At 56.2% G+C, this 19,109-nt stretch overlaps 1 protein-coding gene across 3 annotated transcripts in view; it reads left to right on the top strand.

Annotated features, from left to right (window-relative positions):
- RPH3AL (rabphilin 3A like (without C2 domains)) overlaps positions 1 to 17,485 on the top strand; it is a 187,813-nt gene extending 170,328 nt beyond the window's left edge. For all 3 annotated transcript variants that reach the window (XM_075561239.1, XM_075561241.1, XM_075561240.1), the window contains exons 8-10: positions 12,263 to 12,376; positions 13,966 to 14,112; positions 16,246 to 17,485. In XM_075561239.1, coding sequence (XP_075417354.1) covers positions 12,263 to 12,376; positions 13,966 to 14,112; positions 16,246 to 16,280 — 296 coding nt within the window. In that variant the 3' untranslated portion in view covers positions 16,281 to 17,485. The remainder of the gene's footprint in view (positions 1 to 12,262; positions 12,377 to 13,965; positions 14,113 to 16,245) is intronic.
- Positions 17,486 to 19,109: the final 1,624 nt, after the last annotated feature.

Raw genomic sequence — 19,109 nt, 5'->3', positions numbered from 1 at the left:
GCCAACACCTCCCCTCCCTGGAAAAACCGTTCCTGCTAAGTGACAGCATCCCTGTTACCTTGGGGCTTCTGCTCTCTAGTTTGCCACAAGCCCCGCTCCTCCCTATTATCTCCCGTCGTCAGTCAGTTGCCATTGGTCATCCCCCTGGTGGGACTATCCAGAAGGAAGGGAACTCGTCCAGGTCCCCCTACCTCTTTGAAGAATGAGAGGATTGAAGAGAGAGCCCCAAAGACCCTCATCTCAAGGAAAAATGGGTGTGGGCACACCTCTCTGGGGGAGCCACCTCACTAACCTCCTTTTCACCTGGCCACTGGGTAGCTGGACCTGGGCCATGTCACCTCCCTGTGTTTCTACTCTTCCCCCTGCCCATGGTGGCTCCCTGCTCTGCTGGGAGCAAGGAGGTGACCCGCATCACACTTCCAGGGCCTCTCTAAGAAGGGCCAACCCCTGAAGAGCGCCTGTGTTTTAATGGGGGACTCTTGGTGGAGGCGTGTCCCTGGTCCTCTCTTGGGCCTTGGTTGTTTGCCATTGAGCAGAGTGGAACAGAACTGAACATGACATTCCTCCTGTGCTGGTGGACAGCTGCAGTTGTCTGCCCTGAGGCCGTGCAGACTTGAAAGACCAGCCCCATGCAGGGTTCGCCCTCACCCCTAAAGCCCTGGCTTGTGCTCACTAAGTGCTTAGGAACTAACGGAATCTTACCTCCAAAGTCCTAGCTCCAGGGTCACTGCTAAGCTAATCATCCCCTTCACAGGCTCCCTTTCTTTGGTTCTCTGCTTGGGCCACATCCTCCTGGGGAGATGAAAGTACCTGGGATTGTTTCTTTAATCCAAAGATCACAGAAGCCACCACATACACAAAGACATACATAGGAGCCTAAAAGACAGATTATTTAGAGAGGAGGGGAGGGAGGGGCTGTCTTTGAGGGGAGAGGACCCCTGGTGGTCTAGTGGGTTCCACACTGGACTGGTAACCTCAGGATTAGCGGTGCGAAGACACCAGCCATTCCATGGGAGAAAGATGAGGCCTTTTTACTCCTATAGAGAGTTTCGTTCTCCCCTGTCTTGTAGGGTCACTGTGAAGTGGAATCAGCTAGCTCCATGGCAGTGAATTTGAGAAGACAGGGAGCTGTTTGTCCCAGTACAACCCCCTCAAAGCTTCCTCAGGGTGTAAGTCAGCGGTTCAGTTCAAGAAAACAAAGTTTATAAAACCAGTACTTTATAGATGATCAAGGGTGCATGAGGGAGAGATGGAGGGGGGTGGTGGAAAGAGCTGATACCAAGGGCTCAAGTAGAAAGAAAATGTTTTGAAAATGATGATGGCTACCTATGTACAAATGTGCTTGACACAATGGATGGATGGTGATAAGAGCTGCAAGAGTCCCCAATAAAATGATATTTTTAAAGTATAAAAACAAAGAAAAGGTAAATAAAAACTAAACAAAAATATTTTTTTAAGTTTACTTGTGAATAACTCAAGTGAAGCCTTGAGGTTTCTGAAAAAGCTGACGCCCGCAGTTCTGAGTCCCTCCCCAAGGGTAACCTGCCACCGGGCACAATTTGGCTTGTGGCCTCTCAGACCTTCTTTGTCCCATTTACATACATATATGTTCAAGTAGGCCAGAGGAAATAACTGATATTCCGGCATTCGTAAATCTGTGCAAAGGACAATTTCCTGTGGCTTCACCAAATACATAGAAGTGTAGAGCAAGGGAGGTTGCCTGAATATAGTGGCGTGATGGTTACCAGTTGGGCCTGCTAGCCACAAGGGCAACAGTTCAAATCCACAAGCTGCTCCTCAAAAGAAAGACCAGGCTTTCTACTCCCATAAAAAGCTAGTGCAGTTCTGCCCTGCCCTACAGGCCATCATGGGTCCCCATCGACTCAATGGCAGTGAGAGGTAAGTTTTCTTCATGTCTAAGTCAACATAAAACCAAACCACGCCCACTGCCGTCAGGTCAGTGCCAACTCAGAACGACCCCATAGAGCACGGTGGAGCCCCTGTGGGTTTCCGTGACTAACACTCTCTACAAGATTAGAAAGCCTCATCTTTCAACCATGGATTAGCTGGTAGATTTGAACTGCCAACCTTGCAGTTAGCACATGATGCTACCAGGGCTGTGTTCATATGGGTAGTTCCGGTTAATGTAGCTGTTCCCCATTGTGAGCCATTTAGATGGTTTCCAGTGTCCATATTACATGACCAGAATGCGATCCTAACAGAGAGACACTGCCAAATTCACATCAGCCTTTCACAAATGCCTCCGGCATCCCAGTGCCCACGCTGGGACTCGTACCCTCCCCCAGGTCTGCAGGTCCCATAACGTGTAACTGAGGGTCACCCTGGGCGAACCGGGGTATGGAGGACTAGTGGAGCTGCTGAGGCTGGTACTGCTGTGGATGTTGTCGGGGACCATGAATCGGTTCTGACCCACAACACTCTCCAAAACACTGCCAGGTCCTGCCAAGTTGTCCCAATTGCTCCTTGCGTGAGCCAGTTGTTGCAGCCCAGGGTGAATCCATCTCCTTGAACGACCCCCTCCATCGCTGCCCCTCCACTTTGTCGACACGATGTCCTTCTCCAGGGACTGGTCTCTCCTGACGACATGTCCAAAGTATGTCAGACAAAGTCTCGCCTCTAAGGAGCACTCCGGCAGTACTTCTTCTGAGACTGATAGTGGCATTGACACCACCCCCACCCCACCCCCGGGACTAGCCTGGAGGCTGACGCCTGCCTCACCCAGGAGACCATCCCAGAACAATCCACGTCAGCCTGTGAGCAAGGGGTCCTGGTCTCCCTGCGTGGGAATCAGCCTGACAGCGACTGGCTTTTGTTTTCAACCGGAAGGCAGGGCCCAGCCTGTCGCTGAGATCCGATACAGCTCTCTTTGGGGTCGACGTGACTGACACAGGCTGGCTGAGGGACGATGTGTCCGGTGGTGCTGAGTGCAGGGCAGCCTGTGCTGGGCGAAGGGAGCTTCCTGAGTTCTGAGCCTTGGCCCCTCTAAAACCTGCTCAGAAAACCCCTCTGGGTCCAGGGAGCCAGTGGAGCCCCAAGATAACCCTAGAGTTGGTCCTGACTTCAGGGAGAAAAGGGCTCTAGTGCTGACTGGCCCCCAACATGCCTGGGAATAGGACAGAAACAGTGGGGTGCTACTCCGCCTTTGGATGAAGTAAAGTACTGAGAGGGGGGCAAGGGGGGGAGCCACGGCCGCGGGAATGGCTCTGGGCACAGTGATGCTCAGTAAGAGAAGCCACACACGACGGCCCTCTATTGTGCGAGGGCATTTAGATGAAGGAGCAGGCACAGGGAGGTGCCTGGAAACGCTCAGTGGATTAGTGGTTGCCAGGGGATTGGTGTGGGGAAAGATAAGGCGTCACTATTAATGGGTATGGGGTTTCCTTAGAGTGGGGCTGGAGGTGATAGAAACCTTCTGGAACTAGATGGTGGTGCTGCTGGACCACCCATTTAAAGGGTCCATTTCAAAACAAAAGCCCCAGGTCTAGCGCTCAGGCCTGGTGAAGAGAGTCGCCCGGAGCGGTGGGTGAGGGAGGCAAGCAAAGTGAAACCAGACCAGGGACTGGGGGCCGGGGGCCGCCCTTCTCTCTGAACTTGGAGCAGACCTCGTGGGCCCACACAGCGCTTGGGGTGGAGACCTGCTCTGGGAGGAGGCTGTGCCCGCAGTCCCCTCTCTCCAACCAGAAAGGCTCAGTCCTCATGTCACAGAGCCATCTGTCAGGCCCCACGCCGTGCGCACAGAGGGCAGCTCCGGAGGGTGCAAGCCAGGCCTGCTCCCTGCTCCTCCCTGTACTGAACCTCTGAGCCTCAGTTTCCCCATCCGTGGAAGGGGAGCAATGGCTATCCCTGCCCCCCTTGGGGCAGATCCACTCATTGTTTCACGGACAACATGGGGCCTGACACAGCGAAACCGCCGCCACCGTTGTCCTGTTAAAGGTCTCAGGCCCTCAGTTGTCTCACTGGTCACACAGGGCAACGTGACCTCGGGAGGTGGTGGTCAAGATGGGACGTCGACCTTGTGCCTGGCCAAGGTGGACGCCAGGAAGTAGTAGCAATTCCTGTTATTATTATTGTGTTGCCTGCGAGAAAGGAGGCCATTTGGGTGGGTGGCCCCCGGCGGCTGGTGTGGGTGGAGCCCCTTCCTGCCTGTGGTCACCGAGGCCAGGTGCAGCGCCTTGCCGTGGAGCATGCCTGAGTCAGACAGTACTGCCCTTGTAGGGACCACTATAAGGGCAGCAACCCAGGAAAAGTCCAAGATGCTCCGTCATCTGTCACCTCTGCAGGGTTTCATTAGCTTCTCGCAGGCCTCTGGGGACCACTTGGCTTCATGCATGATCCTAGCTGTTGGCTCCCAGCAGCCCTGGGACAGCCTATGGAAGCCCCTGTGTCAGGGTATAGGGTCCCAGTCCAGGCCTGGCCTCCCTGCCCCACAAGTGTGCGTCTTCCCCGGGAAGTCCTGACCCCTGCTGAACAGCCCAGCGCCTCAGCAGACTCCTGCTGGGTACATCCCGCCCTCCCTCTCTTTGGGACCTTCTGGGCAGACATCATGGGTGTCTTCTCTGACTGTGCCACCACACCACCAGGCTCTTGGAGGGCTGGGCATTGTTGCTCTGTGTCGAAGGGGCTGGCAGCACCCAAGGTGGCATGGTGGCTGGTTTCAGGGTGCTGTGCGCCCATTATTGCATGTAACCCCCCAGGGAATCCTGTGATGAGGGAACTCCTATTGTCCCCACTTCACAGAAGAGCAACTGGTGGCACAGAGAAGTAGGACAGCTCGCACCGTGACCTCCAGGTGGGGAGGAAGAGATGTCCTGGCAGCCTTCGCGAAGCTGCCCTGCCCTGCATCATGGGGAAAGAGCGGAGGCCTGGGCTGGGTGGTGGCTAGGTTTGGGAGGGGGAGCCCTGCACCCTCACTTTGTGGTCTTGCTCTTTGAGACTCCTGGCTGCACCAGCTGTTCACCTACCTCCCAGCAGCCTCCTCCTCCTCCGGGCATCCTCACTGCTCAAAACTGTCTGGCCCCAGCGTGGAGGGCCCTCATTACTGTACCGTGGAGGTCAGGCCATGGCTGTCACCTCTCATTTACCCAAACCCAATGACAGCCTCAGAGGACTGGTTGGCTCCAACTGCACGGTGAGGTCTTGGGGCTCCCTGCCCCCCATGTGTGACTTGAAATGTAGAAGCTGGGCCCAGCCACCCCTCAGAGTCAGTATCTAGCTTCAGCTCAGTGAGCACTGTGCCCGAGCACCCACCTAGGGCTGGGCCTGTGTTTGAAAGGGGGCCCCTTCCAGCTGTTCTCCTGTCTCACTGTGACCCCTACAGCTTCCTTCTGCTCCGTGTAGATTGAGTGGTCTTTGGGGAGTGGGGAAAGGAAGTCAGTAGGGGCCCCGGCCCAGGCTGACTCTGGTCCAGTCCTGGGAGAGGACAATGCTGGCTCCTGCCACGCTTGGCAGTCCACCTCAGCACCCCCTGCCCATCACAGTGGGCACCCACCTGCAGGTGGGGCACACAGATTATGTTTTCATTGCCTGACCAGCCACGGGGGGGGGGGGGGGGGGACACTGAGTGATGTCCCTGGGGGAGGCCCAGAAGCCTAGCTGTCAGGCCCCTCCCTGGGAAAATAGCCCAGCAGAGCCTCTCCCCACGCCAAGCTCTAAGCAGAGGCCCCCTGGGCTTTGGGTGGAGCTGAAGGTCAGCCCAACTGAAGGAACCTGAGGGACCCAGCAGAACCTGAGGGGAGGTGAGAGAGGGAGAAGATAGACAGACAGCCAAAGACCAAGAGCCAGACTACAAGATAGGCAAACCTGACCAAAACAGAAAAAGAGGAACCAAGAGATGTCCCAGAAGACTCCAAACACAGGCAGAGACGAGGGAGAAAAGGCAACAGAGCTGCCAGAGAGACAGCCAGGAGGGTCCTGCTCACACGCAGAGGAGCTGAGAACTCTGGGAGAGACACCAAACCCACTGCCACAGGCCAGACCCGACTCGGAGGGACCCCACCGGACAGGGCACAGCTGCTTGCTAAGGTTCCCGAGACTGCACATCCTCCAGGGACACACAGCCTATCTTTCTTTCTTTTTATTTTCTTTTATTTTTTTAAACATTTTATTAGGGACTCATACAACTCTTATCACAATCCGTACATACATCCATTGTGTAAAGCACATTTGTACATTCGTTGCCCTCATCATTCTCAAAACATTTGCTTTTACTTGAGTCCTTGGTATCAGCTCCTCATTTTTCCCCTCCCTACCCGCTCCCCACTCCCTCATGAACCCTAGATAATTTATAAATTATTATTGTTTTGTCATGTCTTACACTGTCTGACATCCTCCTTCCCCCACTTTTCTGTTGTCCATCCCTCAGGGAGGAGGTTATATGTAGATCTTGTAATCGGGTCCCCTTCTGTAAGGGGATGTCCAAATGCCTACAGATGGGCTTTGGGTCCCCAATCTACACTCCCCCTCATTCACAATGATTTGATTTTTTGTTCTTTGATGCCTGACACCTGATCCCTTCAACACCCCTATTTTTTAAAATCATTTTATTGGGGGCTTGTACAACTCTTATCACAGTCCATACATCCATCCATTGTGTCAAGCACATTTGTATATTTGTTGCCATCATCATTCTCAAAACATTTGCTTTCTACATGATATCAGCTCCTCATTTTTCTCCTCCCTGCCCCCTTCCCTCATGAGCCCTTGATAATTTATAGATTATTTTTATTTTGTCATACCTTATACTGTCTTATATCTCTCTTCACTCATTTTTCTGTTGTCCATCCCCCAGGGAGCAGGTAATATGTAGATCCTTGTGATTGGTTCCCCCTTTCCACCCACCCTTCCTCCCTCCACCCTCCTGATATCGCTACTCTCACCACTGGTCCTGAAGGGGTCATCTGTCCTTGATTCCCTGTGTTTCCAGTTCCTATCTGTACCAGTGTATATCCTCTGGTCTAGCCAGATTTGTAAGGTAGAATTGGGATCATGACAGTGGGCGGGGGGAGGGACATTTAGGAACTAGAGGAAAGTTGTATGTTTCATCATTGCTACACTGCACCCTGACTGGCTTGTCTCCTCCCCACAACCCTTTCATAAGGGGATGTCCAGTTACATATGCAAATATATTTATATATGAGGATAGGGAAATAGATCTATGAGGATATATTTATAGGTTTATTATTAAGGTGGCAGATGGGCATTGGGCCTCCACTCAAGTACTCCCTCAATGCAAGAATACTTTGTTCTATTAAACTGGCATTCCATGATGCTCATCTTCCTAACACAATCACTGAAGACAAATGGGTGCATAAGCAAATGTGGTGAAGAAAGCTGATGGAGCCCGGCTATCAAAGTATGTAATGTCTGTGGTCTTAAAGACATGAAGGTAAACAAGCAGCCATCTAGCTCAGAAGCAACAAAGCCTACATGGAAGAAGCACACCAGCCTGTGTGATCACAAGATGTCAAAGGGATCAGGTATCAAACATCAAAGAACAAAATATCAAATCATTGTGAATGAGGGGGAGTGCAGAGTAGGGACCCAAAACCGTGTCTTTCTTAATCTCTCCCATGGAGCAGTGGGTGGTTTTGAACAGCCGACCTTCTGGTTAGCTGCCGAGTGCCCATCCCACAGCAGCACTGAGGCTCCTGAAGAGAAGCTCAGAGAGAAGGAAGAGAAAGACAGAGACCCAAGAGACTGGGAAGAGGAAGCCTGGAGGGGTGGGGTGGGGGGACCATGCAGCAGGCAACCAGCAAAGGAGCGGACAGGAGGCAAAACCTCGTTCTGCTTGACCTCTGCCATGACGCAGAGCATCCTGAGTCCAGAGACCCCTGCATGCCCTGAGCCAGGACCCCTCTCCTGAGCCAGCAGGCCTGGCCTGGCCCCACTCCAGCATGTCCTTAAATTCTGCCTCTTCCAAGAAGCCCTCTCTGAATGGCCCTCGTCCTGAGCAGCCGGCCACCTCCCCTCCCATCAAGGCTGTCTCTCTTGAGGAAGCTCCGTGCCCTCCCATTCTATTTTGAGCTCCTCAAGCCAGGGCAGGGACCTGCCTGTTCCATGCTGCCTACCTCCTTATACTCCTGCTGGGCTCCTGCAGGAGGGAGGTGATTGGAACTGATGGGGAATATGGAAACCCTCCTCTCCCCAAACCCTGTTGGCCCTACACCCTCAGGGTCTGGAAGGGGAGCCTGGGAGCGAGCCCTTCCTAGGGAGCTGGTCCTGCGATGACCCTCAGATCCCCATGGTAACCAGCCAGCCATGGAGGTGACTCGCTCACAGTGAGTGACCCCCCCTCCCCCCCCCCCGCCCGTGGCTGGGACAGAAGTCTGTGGTGGAGTTGCAGTGACTGCTGCTTTTGTGTTTGTAAGTAGACTGCCACCTCTGGGTGGACTGGAACCTCCGACCTTTCCACAAGCAGCTGAGCCCTTAACTGTCTACATCCCCTGGGACCCTCATCCCCACTGTTGGAGGAGGAGCTGAGGCTTGGGGTGCTCAGGGCAGCAGCTGGTGAGGCAGGGTTTAAGCAGGGAGCTAGGAGACCAACCAGGAACCCCAGCCTCCTGCCTGGCCACCACTGAGCTCATCGCCAAAGGACAGAGTCCGGAGGACCTGGAGCGAGTGCCCAAAACAAAAGCAAAGCCAAGCCGGGCTGGCAGACCCAGGGTTTGGCAGAAAAGTGTCTCTGTGTGAACCGGGCCACTCCTCCCTGCCCCCATCCAGGGCCCACTCCTTCCGTGTCCATGGCAACCAGCCTTGCAGCCCCTCCCCCATGAGGCCCAGGGCTGAGACCGCATGCTGGCTGGCTCCACCCCCCTTGAGTGTCCTTCCAAGGGGAGGCTGCTGCCGAGAAAGGCACCTCTGAGCACACACGTGGCCCAGCTCTTTCCGAAGGCAGGAGGCTGGGCTCTGGGTCTGTCTGTCCTTCTGGATTTCCGCCACCTTGCTGTACCCGCCCCATACCTGCTCAGGCTAGCTCCTGTCCAGGGGAGCGTTTCAGGAGAGCCCCGGTGTTGGAGGGGTAGGGTAGGGAGGGAAAGAGGCAGGTGGGAACTAAGACATGGGCCGGGCCCTCAGGTGACCCCAGAGACAGCTGGGAAAGTGAAGCCCACTGCCATCCAGGCCTCTCCGTAGGACAGCGTGGTCCTGCTCCTGGGGGTTCCGAGACGGGATTCCTGAGGGAGATCAGCCGGCCTCCCTGCCCTCTGGAGGAGAGGCTGGTGGGTGAGAACCTCTCCGCCTGGCAGTTAGCAGCCTGGCGCTTCACCTGGTGGCGCTGCCACCAGGGCAGGTGCTGATCGAAAACAAATGCCATTCCAGAGAGTGTCTGACAGGATGGAGGAGCAGCCCCAGGGGTCCATGGGAGAGCTGGGGAGCCTCCCCTTCCCCCCAACCCCTGCTGGGAGACTTTTCCATACAGGCCTACAGGATAAACTGGATCCAACTTGGATAGCCTTGATTGGCTCCAATGGCTTCTTGTTCGGGGTGTGGGCATGCCCTGCTCAAGCTCCACCTTAGTATTTGTCTAGGAGCAGGCTAGGACTCAGCGTTAGGTGCTGAGGGGGGCGACTAGAAGGCCCTCCCTCCCATGCTACCACCCCAAGGAGACATGCAAAGGGCAGCCGGAGGTAGAGAGGTCAAGCTGACCGCCAGAGGGAGGGCTTTGAGGGAAGTTGAGGCTAACCATCCTGAGTGCACTTGGGAAGAGCCAGCAGCAGGCCTGCATTCCATTCAGTCACCAGCCTCCAAATGGCTTCATGACTCCCACCACAGGGAGAACCTCCCTCCAACCTGCCCTGGGAGGCTGACCTGGGTGCTGAGCGTGGTGGCCGGCATCCCTCAAATGAAGCCCTTGTTTGTCACCATCCGTTCTGGTGTATGGTGACCCCTGTATGGCGCAGGACTGCTCTCCAGCAGAGCCCTTCTCTGAGAGCCCCCCAGGGGGTGCATGCCACCAGCTGGTCAGCTAGCTAGCCATCCAGCCCCTAACCATGGGGGCCACTCCAGGACTCCACCAAATAAGTAGCTGCTGTTTACCAAGCACTCAGCATGGCCACACCCCTCCTGCCACAGAGGGGCCCACTGACCGCCCAGAGGGGCAGAAGTGTCCTACCACCAGGGTGCAAGCCCAAGTCTGTCTAACTCTCAGCCGGCACCACCCCAACTCCCTCCTGTTGCCAGCAAGATAGAGTCCCGGACAAAGGACCCTGGTCAGCAGGACCCGCCCTATGGGAGGGGAGGGTGCAGCCCACCTGTCTCAGCAGGGAGCCCTGCAGTCCTACAGTGTGGGGAGCAAGCGGCTGGGGTAGGGGGTGGGAGGGTACATATCTTTGCATTCCCTGGGGCCTTATGTCGTTCCTTTACATTTAAAACAAATTTATATTTTGTTTTGAGTATGCAAAATTTTCCACCATCTGCTTTGCCTCCGCGGAATGTTGGCTGAAAATATCCTCATTCCTCTCTAATTCCCATCATTCCTGGGGGCGAGGAGAGCCCCCAAGGAGCAGCTCACAAGTGCTTTCGCAGCTCCCCGGCTGGCGGCTGCCTCTGCGCCAGGTGTTGTGTGGCCCAGAAGGGGCATTTCCCAGTCTCTCAACCAGGGAGGGGCACTGGGGCTCTGTCCCTTGATGGATGGGGCAGAGGTGACTCAACTTGAGTCCTAGAGTCAGGCCTGGAGAGCTAACCATGTCAGCCCAGAGAGGGGGCAGGGACATGCTACAGGTCACAGGGAGGCAGGACAGGGGGGGGGGAATGCAGGACAGAGCCTGCAGGATCCCCCCCCCCAAGACCCAGCACAATGCAAGGGGCCAGCACCCAGGGTTCTTGGGAGGCAGTCAGGCAAGACTTCCAAAAGAGACTTTCCTCCCCTCCATGTACCAAAACTCTGGGTTTCCATGGTGACAGTCAAATTGCAAATCCATCCAAGAGTGAGCCAGGGGGAAAGCAGGGAGAAAAAAATAAAAAAGCTGGCCTATCCCCAGAGAAGTGGGACTGGCTGGCGACAGGGCTGTCCGTGGTGAGAATGAGTGCTGAGCAGAGAGGGCAGCCCTTCTGGGCAGGATGGGAAAATCCCGAGGATGCCAGGTCCCCAAGCAAGTCCCCAGGAGTGCCAGCATTGTGGAGGGGCCCCAGGCAAGGCCCTGGCTCTTCCCCGCTTCTCAGCAGAGCCCGGGTGAACCCACTTGGTGGGACTTCCTCCTTGGGAAGGCTGCTGGGACATTCTTCCCCCTGGTGTTTTCCCGTCTTCCATCTGAAAAATCAGGCGTGGGCAGAATGCAAGCTCTCATCGCGGAGCCGTCCCTGGCGCAGCATCCTTTGGGGAATGAAAAGGTGGGGGGGGGGGGAATCAGCCTTCAGACACACAGTGTGCTTTGTTGAGGATGGAGGAGCAAGGGCCAGAAGATTTATGAGCCTAAAAGCTTTGTTAATAGACCTAGAAGATTTACGGTCCCAGCTGCTGTGCTGAGAGAAAGGCGGTGGTGGCAATCGAATGGCAAATTAGCCAAGGTTTGGGTCTGACAGCGACATTTGGGGGGAGGAAGGGGGAAATCGCCTGCCTCTGCTGCCCAGGAAGCTGGGAGTATCTGGCTAACTGGCGTTTGCGTCGGGCTGCCAGCCAGGACATACTCAGCACCTTCCAAATGTGTTTCTTTGCCCTGACAATAAGTGCCAGTGCCGGGCACAGATGCCTCCGACCCTCTTGGCTTTGTTTCTCCTGGGTCTGGTTTAGGAGAGTCGATCAGAAATGGGATTTGAGTGTGCACTCAGAAGACCTCTAAACTGAGGCCTGGCCCCAGCTAGAAATCCCAGACACAGCAAGCAGAGATGCCCCAGCCCAGGGAGCCCCCGCCCCCCGACGTCCCTGTCATCCCTGCACTGGGGCGCCTCTCTGAGCTCACTGTCATCTGAGATTGGACCCCACTTTTCCCTGACTGGGGCCCTTGGGGATCCTATAAAAAGAGTAGCTCCCTGACAGACAGGGAGGCATCTGCCCAGGTTAGGATGCCTCCATGGAGGTGGCATGCCAGCCCCAGGGCCTGGTGACCAGTAGCTTCTCCCTCCTGTTCATCCAGTGACTCACATGAGGTCTTGGGCAGGTGGCTTCCCAGCCACAGCCGGCACTTCCTGGGGGTCTGCGCCCCTTGGTGATGGCAGGAGGGGGGCTTGCCTGGGCCACTCTGTCCAGGATGCCTGCTGGCAGTGGGAAGTGAGGGTGACCCCCCATGTTGGCGTCTGTCTTTTCCAGTGGTTTCCAGTGACACTGACAGTGACTCGGACCTCAGCTCCTCCAGCCTGGATTTCGGACTCCAGCCCACGGGGCTCAGTGACCCCAAAGGGGACAGACCCCAGGGGGAACCAGGTAACCGTGGGGAGTGAGTGGCGTGATGTGTTTCAGAAGGCTCAGGGGATGGCTTTGCTGCTGCGGGTGTTTACTTACGGATCGAGTGTGCTAGATCTGAGGACAGCGCACCTCGGACTAAAGGCTTGGGGCCAGCAGTGAGCAGGGCAGAAAGCAAGGTTCATCTGTGTGTGCAGGAGGTGGAAAGGGAGCAGGAAGAATCCAGAGAAGGGCCGAGCCAGACTTCCCTGGTGCTCTCGGCTTGCAGACCTGGGGTGCCCCCCCCAGCTCACCTGTGAGGTACCTGGCTCATGACTGTTGAGGTACCTGGATTGGCTCAACTCTGGCCCCGGGCAGCAGTGGGACCCCAACTATACTCCCTGGCCTCCTAGGCCCCCGTTCCATCTCTTTAGCACAAGAGACATAGAACAGGTGGTCCCCAACAGTTCTTCTGAGCTCACATCAGTGGCCTTGTTGTCGCAGAGTCCCCGGGGTGTTGAGGCTGCAGCAGAGATGGCCTGAGGACACTCTTCTCCCCTTTGAACACACAAAGGGCCTCCCCAGGGAAAAGGACTCGCTTCATTCTCAGCTGCTCCAGGAGTTAGAATTGCGGTCTGAGAGAAGTTGCAAAGAGGCTCGTTTGGGTGTCTCAGAGGGCAGTTTGGTCATTACAACTGTCCCCAAGTAGAACAAAATGCTTTGTGTGGGGGGGGGGGAGAAGAAGAGGGCATCCTGAAGCCAAGGCTGGGAGACCCTCTGCCAGAGCCTGTCCATGTACAGTGAATTCCTGACAATTGGGAGTGTGGACTAGATCAGAAGCGGCAAGTGCCTAGCATATGTGCTACCGTAATCTATGCCTGTGCCCTTGTCAGACATGACTAGTTGATCGTGATTGTCTTTCCCACATCTCCCTAATGGAGGCTCAGCATCCTCCCCAGTGCAGTTTGCTCAATGTCAACTGGTGGAGATAACGAGCTGCAAACTGTCCTTGGACTAGAGGGTCTCGTAGGCCCCTTTAGAGCAAAGGGTCTGCATCAGGAATGTTTCAAAAAGAACGTTACCATGATGTCCAGGGCAGGATTCACCCCCGTCCCACCCCACCCATAGTTTCTGCCCCCTGCACTGTCGCTCAACACTGACTGGGGTAGGATGCAACAGGGGAAGACTGCGTGCAGGCTCGCAAGTCCACGTCTGCCTGCGGACCACGCAAGAAGAGTCTCTAGTTAGTCAACGCAGCCACTCACCTTTCTCTGGGTTGATTAACATGCATCCTCTTCATGCATTCTCTTTCTGCGAAAATGAGAAAAATGAGTAATTGCCAGATGTCCCGATGGTGACTTTGCCTGACACTTACTGAAATGACGTGAGGGCCCCAGTCTGCTGCCTTTGTGTGCCTTGGCCCTGCCAGGTGGGGTCAGGTTAGAACATAGAGGGGGTGGGGGCGTGGGGGAGTGGCAGCCCCCCCGGGGTGGAGGGCAGACCTTCCCACTACATCCCAAATGGCAAGGTCTTTTAGCTCCGCTGCCTGCTGAGCTGAACTAATCCCTGTCTCAGCTCGAGGTCCACAGGGCCAGCATGGAGCCACAGGGTCCACGTGTGGTCTCTTGCAGGTGGCAGCTCGGAGTTCCCCAGAATGGGGCTGTCCCGCCCGCCCAGCCACCTCTCTGGGAGCCAAAGCAGCCTGGCCAGCGAAACCGGGACAGGCTCTGCAGACCCACAGCGGGGCACCTCACCCCGGCCTGACCCAAAGGGCGCAGGTGAGTTCCAAGCTGCTCCTGGTAACCCACCTCCCACCCTCTGCTGCTGCTCCCCCCCCCCACCATGCCCCTCCTGTCCCCTCCCACTCAGCTCCCCCACCCTACCTGAAAGCGGCGAGTAGCAGGTGACATCGCCACTTCTCCCTGTTCATTGGGCACCGTGCTATGTGCTGGGGGAGCAGCCATCCACCTGCGATGAGCCCAGAGGGACCCAAGGGAGCCATCATGATAGGTCCTACCCATTCTCCGTCGTGATGTGAACCCTTACTGCCATCTGGGCTGCGGAGGAGGTAGCATCGTTCAAAGCATTTCCCATCCTCATGATGGTCACGGTAACTCCGATTCTGAGCGCACCTCCTAAGGGCCTGGCAGTCACGTCCTCATAAGCCCCATCCTGTGCCCAACCTGGGTGGGGTGCCTGTGTGGGGAGTTGGGGGGAGAAATGGTCCTTGTCCTCAAGAAGCCTGCCCAGGGGCTGAGCCCACCCTCTGAGCCTGGCCAAGGGCAAACCAGACTCAGACCAGAAGAGAGCGCCTGGGCCGCCCTGGGCAGGATAGATGAGGAGCCTTTGCCCCCGTTTGGTAACTGTGGAAACTGAGACGAGGCAGAAGGACGCCTCACACTCAAACTGGAGCAAAGTGGGCCGGTCTGGTTTGTCCTCCAGTCTCCTACGAGACAGAGCTGGACCGGGGGCTCCTCACCCAGAGGGTCAGCCCGTGGGCGCGTGCCTCTGTCTATTGCCAGCTGTGCCTGGGCTGCAGGGCAGGGATGGCACCTCCCAGGGGCAGCATGTATCCTCACAGGCAGCTACCCTCTGCCAGCCGCTCTCCTAGGAAGGTGGGCATGCAAACACACACACCACTGCACCCTCTGGTTCCTGAGACTGTACCTGTGGTTGGGGTGCAAGGCATCCTGGGAGGGGAAGGCTTCATCCTGGGCTTTGGGGGGACCCTCTGGCCCACCCACCCCCTTCCTAAGGCCTTAGACAGAGGACAGGTTGGGGAGCAGGCCTGGGTTCTGTTCCCCGGCATGAGAACCAAGTGCCCCTTGGGCAAATGAGTTGCCCACATGACGTGGCCTTTTTGTGGCGTGTCCTCCATGAGCAGGGCCTGGGGAGAGGCAAGTCAGACCTGGCCATGCAGGCGCACATGGAAGGAAGGCCATGGCTTAAGAGGTTACCTGGAGACCCAATGCCCATCTGTAGACAACTGGACATCCCTCACAGAGGGGTCACAGGGTAGAGATGAGCCAGTCAGGGTGCAGTATAGCACCGATGAAACACACAACTTTCCTCTAGTTCTTTGGTGCTTCCTTCACCCCACTAGCATGACCTCAATTCTGCCTTACAATACGGATTAGATCAGAGCATGCACACTGCTACAGATAAGAGGCCGCAACACAGGGAATTCAGGATAGATAAACCCTCAGGGCCAAGGAGAGTAGAGATACCAGGAGGATTAGAGGAGAATGGGGGGAGAAAGGGGGAATCGATCACAAGGATCAACCCAGAACCCCCTCCCAGGGGCACGAACAACAGAAAAGTGGGTGAAGGACGATGGAGGACGATGTAAAAAATGAAAATAACAATCTATAACTTATCAAGGGTTTGTGAGGGAGGGTGGGCAGGGGAGAAATGGGGAGCTGATTTCGGGCTCAAGTGGGAAGAGAAGGCTTTGACAATGAAGATGGTGGCCTATGTGCAAAGGTGCTTGACACACTGGAGGAATGCATGGATTGTGATAAGAGATGTAAGAGCCCCCAATAAAAGTATTTATAAGAAGAGGCCACCTGGAGAGGACTGGCCCTGAGCAAAGCTTCGCCGTCCCGTCCCTCTGTCCCTCTGCCCCTCGCAGGATCCTCAGGTGGCCCTTGTTGGCACACTGACACTTGGGGGGAGGCGGGTGCCCGTGGGCACACAGCCTACTGGGGTCGTGATGGGCTCCCCTGTGCAGGGTGGCAGCCCCACAGTGAATTGCCCACCAACAACGCAGCCTCAGGTGCCTGGGCTGCCCTGTCAGGAGTCCGCCATTTTCCAGGGACTCCATGTTGCCCCCAAAGGGTAAGCTCCCCTGAGGATGGGCGCTGCGCAGGCTCACTCCGTGGGGGCCTTTTGTCTCTCTCTCTCTCCCAAAGGCAAGCGACACACTTGGGCGAGTTCCCGCTGCTGAGGTGACTTCCAGCAGTGCCCCCAGCCCATCCACCCTGGCAGAGCAGACATCTCGCGGTGTCAAGACCAGAGAGCTGGAGCCAGCCACTCACATCTTCGCAGCTCCCTTCCAGCCTGTCCATGCCCCCCACCCCCGTCCCCGCAGCCATCCACCCTGTCGATGGTGACCTCTGACCCAACAAACCAGTGTTTGGGGGAGGGGGGCCTGAGTCTGCTTCCCCCCACTCCCACCCAGTGCCTTTCTCTCTTGGGAGCCCCCGCCACCTCCACCCCTCCCCCAGTCCCTTTATTTATTAGCCCCTTACGACCCCCCTCTCCAGCACGTGCGTGTGTGTGTGTGTGTGTGTGTGTGTGTGTGTGTGTTTAAAGCTTGCTCCTGTCTCAGGTCGAGGCTAGAAGAACCTGCAGCCTGTCCTGTGAGGCCTCCCGTATGCACTGCAGTTCCCAGGGGGGCTTTCCGCATTCAGGGCAGGAAGGAAGAGCACTGCCTTTCAAAAATAAACTGGGGTGGGGACCCCAGTGGCCCGAGTTGGAGCCAAGAGCAGGTGGGAGGAGAGACCCCCTCCTATCCGCTCCCCAGCTCGGAAGCAGGGGCAGTGCCCTCCCCGGGGGCCTGGCTCACCCAGGGACTGCCGCTGCCACCGGCCTCTGGGCTGGACTTCTTTGCCTGGTTTGGATCCACTTCTTCAGCTGGTGGAGCCAAAGACCCACTCCAGCGTAGCGACCGTAAATGCGCTCCCTCAAGAGCACCCTCAGGCGAGTCCTTGGCCCGGCTCGGCTTGCGGCTCCCTTAGCCATGAATGCCCTTCTTTTCAGTTGGTTCAGTTGGGCATGAGAAGTACTTAATTCAAAGCACTGGTAAATGCCTCTGGAAAACCCTTGTCTGGAGAGAGAGAGAGAGAGAGAGAGAGAGAGAGAGAGAGTGTGTGTGTGTGTGTGTGTGTGTGTGTGTGTGTGTGTGTGTGTGTGTGTGCACGCGTGTGTGTGTGTGCACCCCTCCCATCCTGGTCCTTCCTGCGGCTTCCCGCTCCCCCACCCCATCATAATACATACCGCATGTGCCTGGTTCTGGGTGGGGGGAAGGGGGGCCCGCCCCTCCCCAGCCCTCAGGACCCCCTCAATAGCTGTTTTTTTCCCTTGCCGTAAAAAACGGTTTCCCGTGCCGTGTTACGCTTCAGCACTAAAACACTAAAGATTAAAATTCGCATCAAGCCAGTGTGTTGGTCGAAGCGCCCCGTGGCCTGTCTTTTAAGGCGCAACAGTGGAGCAGTGGGTGGGGGCTGTGGTACACCGATTCAGGGGGACACCTCTTACGCCGCGGGAAAGGGCTCAGCCAGAAAGAACCGCACACACGCACCCCTAACGTGGAAGAGAAACATCGAGGCCGTCTGTGTAACCGAGACTTTAAGCGCACCTAGAAGGAGGAGGCTTTCGACTCCCGGGAAAAGTTCTTATCTCAGAAACCCACAGGGGCGGATCGACCCTGTCCTGCAGGATCGCCATGAGTCAGCGTTGACTCCATGGCAGTGAGTTTGGTTACTGAGTTTGAGAGGCACGGACAAGTGACAGAATCCATGCAAATGTACGGACATCCATTCAACAAGCAGGAACTTCTGACTCCATATGACCGGCTGAGCACCTTCCTATCTTCTCTGCTTTCCAAACCTCAGTAACATGACGTGAAAGAGGGAAGACAGCAAAACCACGCACCAGAAGGGAGCTGGCAGCCGGCCAGAGGTGGCCAGCACACTCGGGATGGTAGACAAGTGGGACTTGTGTCCTATCAGCTTCTCAAAACCAAACTCCCTGCCATCGGGTCAGCTCCGGCTCACGGCGACCCTGTAGGACCGGGGGAGCTGTCCCTGTGTTTCTGAGACTGTCGCTCTCTATGGGAGCAGAAAGCTTCGCTTCCTCTTTCTCCCTCAGAGCTGCCTGGTGGCTTCCGATCACTAACCTCTCAGTTAGCAGCCCACTCCCCCTCCCCCCCCCCAGGGCTCCTGCTCTCAGCTTACCCATCCTTAACCTGCCTGGCGGGTATCCCGAGTGTGGCTCGGGGTCAGTGGTAACTGTCAGAGGGTAACCCTGAGCCGCACTCGGGATTACACTGCAGAGAAGCCCCTTAACACAATTACTGACGTGATTAGACCGCCGGGGAGGTGAAAGCATCTCCAAGAGAGACAGTCAGCCACAAACGAGCCATTTCTCCGCAGACACCCTCAAACGATCAGAGCTTAGCGCAGGCAGGTACCCCTTGGGTGGCCCTGAAAATCCCAGTGGTTAAGAGAAATGGGACCCCAGAACAAAGCTCAGAAGGCCATTGGGGCAGGAAGAAAGGGGAAACTCAAGGGACAAGTGGGAAATGTAGCAACTTGCACCACCAGACAAGACATGTAAGGATTGTGTGTGTGTGTGTGTGTGTGTGTGTGTGTGTGTGTGTATTGGTGAGTGGAAAGCTAATTTACTCTGTAACTTAAACCACGATGAAATGTTCAGAAAGAAGCTGTTTGGGCCCACACAACCTGGTGACTGGCCCTCCCTGACCCAGTTATCAGACAGACTTACTCCCTGCGGAGGCAAAATCAGGAGGATTCTGGGCTGCGGACACCCCCCCCCCCAAACCCAGCCAGAGACCAGGAGTGCAGCACCTAACAGAAACGGGAGGGAGTCATGGGAGACCGTCCACACACCCCCTACTAACAGCCAAGGCGATTCCCCATCCACTTACTCCAAAGGCAGGCAATTGTACTGTCTCTCTGGGGAAGTAAACAGAGAAAGATCAGCAGAGGGACAGTGAAACAGCTAGGCTTGGCCCGGTCCTGCTGCAGCAGCC

Source organism: Tenrec ecaudatus, chromosome 10 (genome assembly GCF_050624435.1).
Source record: "Tenrec ecaudatus isolate mTenEca1 chromosome 10, mTenEca1.hap1, whole genome shotgun sequence".
Classification (NCBI taxonomy): domain Eukaryota; kingdom Metazoa; phylum Chordata; class Mammalia; order Afrosoricida; family Tenrecidae; genus Tenrec; species Tenrec ecaudatus.
This window is presented reverse-complemented; position numbering and strand designations above follow the sequence as displayed.